The 10734-nt window shown below is 46.4% G+C and overlaps 1 protein-coding gene and 1 long non-coding RNA gene across 5 annotated transcripts in view; one reads left to right on the top strand and one right to left on the bottom strand.

The window, feature by feature from the left end:
- Positions 1-394: 394 nt before the first annotated feature.
- Positions 395-5704, bottom strand: LOC138119380 (uncharacterized). Its single transcript, XR_011155487.1, has 2 exons — positions 5577-5704; positions 395-5299 (listed from the first exon to the last, which is right to left on the bottom strand). It is a non-coding gene; the product is annotated as an uncharacterized lncRNA (long non-coding RNA).
- An 11-nt stretch (positions 5705-5715) lies between these two features.
- Positions 5716-10734, top strand: part of LOC138119379 (ATPase MORC2-like) — a 56446-nt gene continuing 51427 nt past the window's right edge. For all 4 annotated transcript variants that reach the window (XR_011155486.1, XM_069031166.1, XM_069031165.1 and 1 more), the window contains exon 1: positions 5716-6104. Coding sequence is in view for 3 of the 4 variants with exons in the window: in XM_069031166.1 (XP_068887267.1) it covers positions 6019-6104 (86 nt within the window). In the remaining variant the exon portion in view is untranslated. The remainder of the gene's footprint in view (positions 6105-10734) is intronic.

The following is a 10734-nucleotide window of genomic DNA, read 5'->3' as shown; positions in this document are numbered from 1 at the left end:
GATGACAAAAGACGTTTGACCCATGGTGGCATTCCCAGCACATGCTAGAGGAGCAGTTATCTAGTCACCACTGAGAGATGCTTTGATGGCAATGACTGGCACAGCCCTGCTCTCTCCGTAGCACTCCCCAAGTGTGTTCTGTGACAGATGTGGTGATATAGCTGTTCATCTCTTCATTGGTAGCACAGCTCAATCTACTTGGATGCTGCCTCCATGAGGCACCCAAGAGATTTCCATAAGCTTTTCGCTACAACAGTATGTTTTTGGTTGCTTTCAAGTTGCCAGACTGAAATTACCTGAACCGCCCATGTCAGGCATACATCCATCAGGCTGGGTTAAACAGACACTTTGAATTGGACCAAACTCACAAGTAACACAGTCCACATATTTCAAATAATGAGACAGGGAAAACTATTTATTCATGAAAAGAATTGTACTAGTTAGTCACCTTGTTAAGAAGCCTGCACACCTTACGTTGGTTGAAGCCACTAAAAACATCACAGTTACAGTTCAGAGCAGAAAGCCTCTGGGCACGGGTCCTTTTCAGCATCCCTGTGGAAAACCATCCAACCTAGACCAAATTATCAATTTCTGACAATGAGTTCATGCCATCCATAACTCTTTCAAGTTTGTGAGGAAAATTCTTGTAAGATACTACCATCGCTCCTTTTCTACCATCTTCTCGTAGGCTCTTCTGCCTGTCTTTCCTGGCAAGGGACAGAGCGTTTTCTGTGGTAGGCCTGAGGTGGTGACATAATGCTGTAACAGCTGTGACATTTTTTTCATGTTGTTAGTTCATTAATCAAACCTGGACTCAGGACAGCGGGAGCCTGAGTGGCAGTGGAGGATCCTCCCTCTTCACCATTCCGCTTACAATTCACTCCAAGATGTCTCCCTGCTCTCACCTAATCTTACCCTTTCCACTCTTCTGCGAACTCATTTACAAAGTAATTTCTGACAACCAGTTTCTCACTGAGAATGGTACCTAGACTGAAATAAGGAATTTAAATCCATGATGTGACTTTCCCTGAAAACAAAGCATCAAGAGGCTGACACTTGTCACTACAGAAAAGGTCTCTGAACCGTTATTCTAGTACCTTCCACACGTTTAGGCACTCATCTTTGAACATCTTGCTCTGCATGTCTTGTAAGGACTGACACACAGACTGTTCATAAAACTACTGTTCCAGAAAAGAACCACAGGATTTAGGCCTCCCAACACAAGAGAAAAAGACACTTCCGTGAAGAGAGGTCCAACTTCACGACACTTGCATTTAGTCAGCAAATTGCTCTGCTACTTGATGCAAATGATAGAGGCTGGGCAGACATGGCTATGAACACAAGAAACAGGGCTGCCCCAGGTCATACAGGGAATAACTCCTTACTAGGAGAAGCCAGAAGGAAAACACTTCCTTCTAAATTCTTGACTTCAGGGTTGTGTTATTGTATTGAATCGACATGAAGATGCAACTCACATCCAAGAAAAGGTGGAATGCTTTGATGCTTTTTGATGCAGCCCTTTTCTGTGAGTGAGACTGGCATGCTCTGTCTAGAGGGGAACACCCCACATTGTTTGGAGGCAGCAGCGTATTTCACGGCAGAAGTTCTCATTGTGTACAGGGAGACAATGAGAACTCATCACATAGCAGAGGCAGCATATCGCATGACATGAAAGAATGAACCAAAAAGCTGTGAGGCAACATGATTTCAAGCCCATTAAAGGAAGCCACTTTGAAATTCTTTCTACAAACTCAGGGCAATGGAAAAGAGATCCATGCCAGTTTGGTTACTGGGGCTTGCAACTGCACCCAACCTTCTCAGGAGAAGTACCAAGGTGAACACTCAGTAGAACAGCACTGATCTAGAACTTCAGCAGCTTCTGTCTTGACATAGAGGACCTTGCATCCAAAGGCAATGCCATTTTTTCCTTCCATAAAAATGAAGGATAAAGGAAAGACCAGTAAACCCCTGAGGATTACTGGTCATGTCTCAGATTTATTTTTCACTGCCTGCTTATTTCACTCTGACACTGAAAACCTTGTTTCTACAATGCAAAGGTTTACATTTCTTCATGTACATAGACACAGAATAAAGCTACAAACAGTTAACTTGGGAGACCTCACAGGCATGTGGAAAAGACACTTCACTGCACTCGTGGCACTTGTCTGGAGCAGAATCTAATACTTACCACTATGATGACTCATGCATTAAGTACTGGCTTGGAAGTCTAGCTTCTTAAAAAATAGTGGAGAAAAAGAAAAATTGTTGATTCAAGACCCACACAGGTGGAGAAGAGGTTACCTTCAACTTGCAGAACAATGGCCACATAAATAAACTCTTCAGTGACCTCAGGCTATGGCCTGGATTCCAGTGGAAAGAGGCTTAACAAAATGCTACACCAGAGTAAGGACCCAGCAAGCACCACACGGGACCACATGAGAACTCACACCACAGCCTAGAAACATAGTGTGGAATCAAAAGACTAGTTTTACAAGGGCACGTGGGGATTATTCCAGAGTAAGAAACTCAGCCTTAAAGATGAGCAGTACAGTTTGCCCCAAGCTCCACACATATAGGCTGGACAAACCGCCAACCCACAGGTCATTTATCAGGAAAGTTATGTGCACCAGAGCAAACTGCTGCCTTCTACTGCACCAGAGACTTCAAAAATGAGGGCGTACTGCCCGTGACACCTGAGCAGCCAGACTTGTTTTGCCTGTTACTGTAAGATGCAGAGACCCTGGGACTGAACAGAAACTTAGGGAAATGGTGCTAGTAGCAGCAGAAAAAAAAAGGGAGGTTGCCTGTCATAACCACTATAACTGAAAGATCTAGAACTATTTAAACAAAGTTTGGGGAGAGAGTTTCCAAGAAAAAACAGCTGCCCCAGAAGAGGATAAATGTGAATTTCCAGTGGGAAGACTTAAAAGTACTGAGAAATTCAGCAGTTTGCAGCAGTGGTACTCAGGCCAAACAAGCCTATTATGTCTCCATCCATGGACGGAGAGGTTCTCATCAAAGCATAGCTCTGCTGTGGCCAAGGCAGAGTGTGATGTAAATCCAAATGCTGCTTTGCAAAAGGTGAATTCATTTCATTACACCTTGGGCCAATGTCTGGCAGCTCAGAGAGCCAGTAAACGAATGTATAAATCTTTCAAGACTTGGGCAAGAGAGACCAAAGAGCAGAATTCCAGAACATGTCTGAAACCTATTGCAGAACAGCTAATGAAAGTGTGTAAGAATTAAATTCTCACTTCACTTTTGTCAAAGAAAATTAAAAAGATGTGGAATCGACCATCACCAAATGGCAAGATGATAATGAGCAATTTCCTGCCTGGGCTGGCCAAATGAAATGGAAGTGCAATGCACTGGTCTTCTACCAAGAGCCAGATGGAAAGGACTGGCATCCAGCCAGCTCATCCTCAGAACAGGTCAGATCCCATAGGAGCAGCAGGAAGGTGTTCAACTGCTCTGTCCAGAGCACTGCAATACTCAGATGATGTTGTCAACCTCTCCAACATCAGGAAAGAAACACTGGTTCCTCCCTGAAAGTAAGATGATGAGGCAAAGTTCCTGGTAGGTACAGAGACACTCAGATTACCCAAGAGGACAAGGCTGATATGATGCCTAAGCTCAGGTTCATGTTCCTCAGGAACACATATTTGGGTAATTACCTTGCCCTTTCACTGATAGGATTTATATTGCTTTTGAACATCTGCTGTTATGTTATTGACTACAATGTGACAAAACAAAAGCTGAGCACAACAGATGATGCTACAATCTTTAATAGACTCTTTGTATGTCATAAACATAATACACCTAAACACAGTTCTTGACAGTAATTTTCCTAATTCTTTCATGCAGTTTGATGTCCTGCTGTGCACAGCTTTTCAGAGATAAAGTCTAAAAGAGCCACTGCAAACACAGGCACAGTCATTCTTTGATGCCTTCACAAGAACACAGAGAGAAATCCTTGCCAGGAGGAATGATACAACTTGCTGGCCTGAACAGGCCAAACTGAGGGTAAACAGAGTTAAGTGCTGTTCTGGGAAGTGAAGTTCTTAGGCCAAAGCTGCAGACTTGTTAACTCAGGCTCACACACCACTGGGAATGGGGGTCAAACAACTCAAATATGAAACTCAGGTTTTAGCCATTTACCAATCATGAGTAACAGATTTAAGTTTTCACCACATAGCTTGGATATCATAGAATCACAGAATGATGGAATGGTTTGGATTGGAAAGGATCTTAAAACTCATCTTGTCATACCCTCTACCACAGGCAGGACATGGACACCTTCCACTATGCCAGGTTGCTTCAAAAGCCCCATCCAACCTAGCTTTCCACACTTTGAGGGATGGAGCAGCCACAGCTTCTCTGGGCACCCTGTGCCAGGGCCTCCCCACTCTCACAGGAAAGCTCAGTATTCCATTAGCCCTGCCCTCTGGCAGTCGGGAGCCATTACCCCTTGTCCAAAGTCCCTCTCCAGCTCCCTTGGAGCCCCTTCAGGTACTGAAAGGCTGCAGTAAGGTCACCCTGGATGCTTCTCTTCTCCAGGTTGAATAATCCCAACTCCCATAGCCTTTTTTTTTTTTTTCTGATGAATTAGATTTTTTTGTTGGAAAATTATCAGACAAAATTAAAGTACTTCTTTTTTTTTAGCAAAACTTTACCTTTTCCCTGTGGTGCCCTATAAATAAAGTCTATCCTTTTTAAATCTGCACTTTTACACGTTCCATTCTTGCTGGACATTCTTCAAGAACAAATATGCCACATCAATTTCTGCACAGACTGAATTCTTTCAGAATTTGGATATTTAGTTCAGATTCCTATCATCCGAGACACAGCAGACACAGCCATGCTGTTTCAGCGTCCATTTCAGAAGTACGATTGGGGGTGCTTTTCCAGTGGACAACTCAGATGCTCAGACAAGTATTCCTGGCCTTCAGGGTTCCCGCATTCATGCTGCATTTAGGGGGGCATGGTGTGTGCAGGACACAGGTAGGACAACCCCTGAACTCAATCCCTTCACATTTCAAGATGAGCCAAAGGCACAGAATTGAAGCAAGAATATTTATGATTTTATATACCCTTTACATTAATGTTTTTTGGTGAGTGCGGGCACGTTCAGGAACTTCTCCTCGGTGACTTCCCAGAGCCTTCATCAGCGCCGCAGGACCGGCACCCGCCGAAATCCGCGCGGAGCCTCCGTAAGAGTTCAGCGGCGGGATCCTTCCATCCAGCTGCGTCCCGGAGCCGCTCCCGACGTTCAGGACCGGCAGGCCTCGCCCGCTCCAACCTGGCACCCGGCAGTTACCGCCAGCTGGTGCCCCCCACGCACGCCGCCGGCACCGCGGCGATCGGGCCCCCCCCGGCTCCGGCAGGGCCGGACGGGGCTCCCGCTGCCGGGCGGCCTCATCGCGCAGCCCGGCCCCACCACACCCGCAAGCCCGCCCTAGGAGGCAGCGGCGGCCGCTCCCGCGGCGCTGAGGCGTTCGGTTGCCGCCGGGGCGGAGACTGGGGAAAAAAGGGGGTCCCGCGAGGGGTCCCAGAACAGCCGCGCACACCGCACTCACCCTCCTCCTCCGTTCCCTCCCGGCCGCGCGCGCCCGTCACGCGGCGGCGCAGAGCCTACATTGGCCGCGCCGGGGCACTTTCATCACGTGCCTCTTTTTGACCAATGGGCGGTGGCCGCGTGGCCCCGCCCCCGCGGGGGCAGTTGCGGCGCTGGGTGCGATCCTAGCGCGGCGGAGACAAAGCGGGCCTGGGCCGGGCTGGGCCCGGGCGGCACGGCACGGCACGGCACGGCACGGCACGGCACGGCACGGCACCGCACGGCACGGCACCGCACGGCACCGCACCGCACCGCACCGCGGCGGCGGGGTGTGGCGCGGCATAACGAAGTGCAGTGCAGCGCCGACTGTTCAACCGGCGGGGGCCGTGACCGGCAGGGGGCGGGGAGGGCTCGAGGCGCGCGCGGCCGCCGGTGCATGCGGCAGGGGCCCGGGCCTGGGCCCGATGGCGGCTACTGCCGCCATTTCCCTGGGCAATTACAGCAGCCTGAACCGGGCCCAGCTTACCTTCGAGTACCTGCACACCAACTCGTGAGTACCGGCTGGGGTGGGGCGGACCCGCGGCACCCGGCCTGCTCAGGGCCCTGGCTCAGTGCGGTGGGCCTGGCTGAAGCCACGCGGGCCGGTGGGGCTGGGCGGACCCCTGCCCCCGGCCCGGTCGCCTCGTGGTCCCTCCGGGCCCGGCTATTGTATCGCGGGCCGGTCCGCGGGTCACGGAGAGCTGGTGCATGGGGACAAGCGGCCCCAGGAGGAACGGGGATGCCCCTTGGGCAACTAGACCCCCATGGCCGCACTTCCGCGGAGCAGTGTGTGCACTGCCATGACGGCCACCATCCCTCTGCAGCAACTGGCTTTGTGTGTGACTGAGTATTTTCCAGGTTTATTTTCAACAGGATTATGATACTTTTCTTCCAGTCAGATTTTTGTATGTCGCCAGTGAATCCCCCAAAATAACACCTCTTGAGACGAGGCAAAGCCATTATTTAAAATGAGTTTCTTCTGAGCACTTGTCTAGAAAATGAGAAGCACCATCAGGAAGCAGTGCTTAGCAGGATCAGGCACCTATCAAGACCTGCCTGCTGCTCCTAAGCCTTGTAATGCCATGTGTAGAGGAGATGAAAGAGCTTATTCTACCCGAACTGGAAGAACACTGTGGAAACCACTTGGCATTGCTTCATTTTGATCAGCTGGTCACCATTGTAAGATTGTCTGCTGATGTTCTGTGGAAGAGTTGACTTACTGTTATTCATCAATAGAAGAACAAATAAAGTGCAGGTTTATCTTTTTGTTTCCCTTTTCAACGTGTGAAGGATCACAGTGGTCTGTAGCAGTCTAAAGATGGCACAGAAACACGGGCAGCTTGGTTTCAAAGTATTTTTGTCTGGTTCTGTTGATAATAAGAGACATCTGCAAGAGCAGTTAAGACTAATCTCACATATGCCAAGAGCGTTACGATCCATTTATTTTCAGAATTAGGAAAGTAGTGGGCTTTGAATAGGGGATAAAGCTAGTAATGGCTCCGTGTCGCATTTGCGTCTGCTGTCTAGCTTGGCTGGTAGCAGTTGCATGTGGAGTGAACAGTCTGGTGCCTGAAGATTGATAATACTGAGTCATGTTGTGGTGGTGGTGTTGATTTCTGAAATTCTCATGTCCAGCTCCAGAAGACAATCTTTTTTATGGATTAGAAGACCGTGCAGATGATGGCAGTGCTCTGTCAGCAGATTGTGTTTGCCTGCAAAGCTCCAGAACTGTCCATCTTCGTAAGAAGATAAAGCCTGTGCTGTAGAAAAGACTTGAGTTGTTGCTGCTGCCCTCAAGTATATTAAAGCTACTTCATGTTGCCACTGTGCTTACGCTGCTGGTCTGCTTGTGGTGTGCTGCATGTCTACAGTGATGCCTGCATTTCCAAATTGTTGGGAAGAGCTGGAAGCTAATGCTTAGATAAGCCAAAGCTAGGGCTTCTTGTCCATCATGAACAAAGAGCCTTTTGAGGTTATGGGAATCAGTGCATAAGTCAAATGCTTCCCTAAGAATGGCAATGGGAGTAATGGAAGTCATTTTAAAAGCAAAGAAAGCCCCAAACTAACCCATGACAAACATCCCCTCCTGTTCCTCCAGTAAAAAAATGAGCAAAAAAGAAAAAGAACCAATCCCCAAATCAACCCAAGGCCAGCACAGGGCTTTTGATAGAGGAGAGTGGTCTTTTGGACTGTTCTCTCATGCTGAGGAAGACCATCCCTCCTCAGATAAGTTCTAGTTCAGTGCTAAGGGTCTTCTCATGTTCAAGGAGGTAGAAATTCTTTAAATTGCAGTGGAAGATCAGCCGTCTGGCCATTATGGTGCAGAAGAAAACCATGCCTTTTTTTTTTTTCCCTTCCTTTTTAAGACCATATTTAGGAAGAGTTTCCATATGTCTACCTCAGAGCACTCAGTCTGAAGTGCTTTACAGGAGATGGTTGATCAGGTCCCTGAGCTTGAGGACCTGCAGCAGATCTTTCCAATAGCGGCTTAATGCTTGCATGTCTGATGGCATGTTGAGTTGACCCTCCAGCATCTATATGAATTGATTCGGTTGCCATATTTTTTTAAAAATAAAAATACCACTGTGCTTTTCCAAGTGCTTTACTTGATGAGTAGTTGAGTGGAGACATACGTTTTAGTAAGTTCTGTAGAGATAGGACAGAGGGTAGTGGCTTTAACCTAAGAATGTAGATTCAGACTAGATATAAGGAAGACGTTCTTCCCTGTGAGGGTGGGCAGGCCCTGGCAGAGGTTGCCCAGAGACTCTGTTGCTGCCCCTGGATCCCTGAAAGTGTCCAAGGCCAGGTTGGATGGGGCTTGGAGCTACCTGGTCTAGTGGAAGGTGTCCCTGCCCATGGCTGGAGGTTGGACTAGATGATCTTTAAAGGTCTGTTTTCCACCCTTATGTTTCTATGTTAAAGTTCTTTTAGATCCTGAGAATGAAAATCAGTGTGCATAAGCACATGAAAATTACATGTGCATTGTTTTATGACTTTTCAGGGTCACCTGCTTGCCTTCTCATTGATTTTCCTTAACAATTAAATGCTGCTATGTTAAGATACTTCCAAAGTTATTCATTGAGATGATGCCAAAAGCATGACAGTGACCAGCCAATTTGTATTTGCATATTTTGAATATTTACAATTAAAAATTGAAGGAGTTTGTTAAAAGTAGGGGACCTGAAATTGTCTTCTAGCAGTAGGTAGCCTTTAGCTTGTAACTTGAGTGTTGTTGTGTAACTAGAATTGTCCTGGTGAATACAGTTGGAGTGGAAGAAGGTCCCTCAAATAGACTTCAAGATGACTAAATGATAGACTTGAGGAAAACTAGTCATAACAGACCAGCAGTATCTCCCCACCCCCCCAAACTCCTTCTTCTTCTTGTGCTTTTTTTTTCTGTTTTGGCCTGAAACAGAGTGCATTACTTAGAGAATGGCTGTTGTTCCGGATGCATGTGCCAAAATAAAACATTTTCCCATGTGTCCTCATTCTGAACAAAATGAAGTCTTAAGTCTCTTATTAGTAATTAGGTACTTGTCTGCAGGGTCTGGAGTCCAACTAGGTTCAAGCAGGAGGTTCCTGTAGGAACTGCTCACAAAACAAGCTTTTCTTCCCTTGGGATGTTACTCCACATGATTCTTTGTAGAGGTGTTTGAAGTTGGTCATGTTTTAGAGCCATCTAACTTGACCTTTTGTAATTTATGTTTCAATAAATTGTCGGCATTGGACTCCCTTGTTCTATTCCTTGTCAAGCCTGCAGTTCCGCGTGGAGCTGGCTCAAATGGAAGTTGCACACTGTGGGATGGTCCAAGCTAGTCTGTGTCTACCAAGATGAGCTGTTGTTGAGACTATGGATTTTGATAATACTTTCCTCCTTTTTGTATGTTGTTTCACCCATTGTATGGCAGTAATAGTTGTATTTTGAATACTCTGATGCAGGTTTTTGCCTCTGATGATGCCTATCTAAAATATACTCGTGTTTGCAGGTTACTTGCAAACTCTGATAGACTTCATTTTGCCAACATCTTGTCTCTTTTTTTTTTTTGACATTATGTTGCAAGTAAAATAATCTCAAACTTTTTTGGGGAGGTGTAAGAAATTGTCACTAGTTCATCATGATGGATGTGAAGTATTTCAGGCACTTTTGACTGTAAGGCAAGACCATGGGGTTTATTTAAGATTAGCTGATTGAATCAGGCCAAAGCACTTCATGTGACTTTAGTTAGGTGTTGACAAGTGTGTTCAAATTCATAAAGTGAAAATAAGACATTTTAGTGTATATTCATTTATGTTAGCGATAAATAGCTGGAGTGAATTTCATTGGCTTGTAGCAAGGTTCCCTTTGCTTGTGTCAGCACAACTGGTTGCAGTTTTGGGAGATGGTCAAGATTAGTACAGTGTCAGGCTATGTGGAGATGTTTTGTCTTGCCTTATTATCTGTAGCTGTGTTATCAGTTGTTTTGTTCCAGCATCTTTCTTTGGAAATCCTTATTTGTATCTTATTTGCACCTTTTCTGACTTTGAAGTATTCCTAAAATTGTGGAGTAAAAGCTGCTCATGAAGTGTAGCTACTAGTGCTAAAGCATCCATTTGCTTACAGTAAGGTCACTTCCTAAATAAACTTCTGTGATGTTGACCTGTGGAGCTGAATAGACACTTGTAAACTCAAGAGAACACTTGAAATCTGTAATCATCCTATGTATCTGCTCACTCACCTTCCTAGTGGGATGGGGAGGTGGATTGTACAAGGCTAAAATCCATGGGCTGAGATAAGAACAGTTCAAAAATTGGAGTAAAGAAAGATACGATAATAATAGGAAAAAGAGAGAGAGGCATAAACCCCGAATGTCAGGTGATGCTCAATAGAATTGCTCAGCACCCACTGACCCATGCCCAGCTTCTCCTCCAGCAGTGATTAGCCCCTCCTGGCCAGCTTCCCAGGCTTATAGACTGAGCAGGACATTCTGTGGTACAGAATATTCCTCTGGCTGATTTGGGTCAGCTGCCCTGTCCATGCTCCCCTCCAGCTTCTTGTCTAGCTGACTAGCATAGGACACTGAAAAGTCCTTGACTTAGGGTATGCATGGCTTGGCACCAGACTTTGGTGTGTTATTAACATTATTCTCACACTAAATCTAAAA

This window comes from Aphelocoma coerulescens, chromosome 15 (genome assembly GCF_041296385.1).
Source record: "Aphelocoma coerulescens isolate FSJ_1873_10779 chromosome 15, UR_Acoe_1.0, whole genome shotgun sequence".
Classification (NCBI taxonomy): Eukaryota; Metazoa; Chordata; class Aves; order Passeriformes; family Corvidae; genus Aphelocoma; species Aphelocoma coerulescens.
Note: the sequence above shows the minus strand (reverse complement) of the source record. Positions and strands in the feature narration are given on the sequence as shown.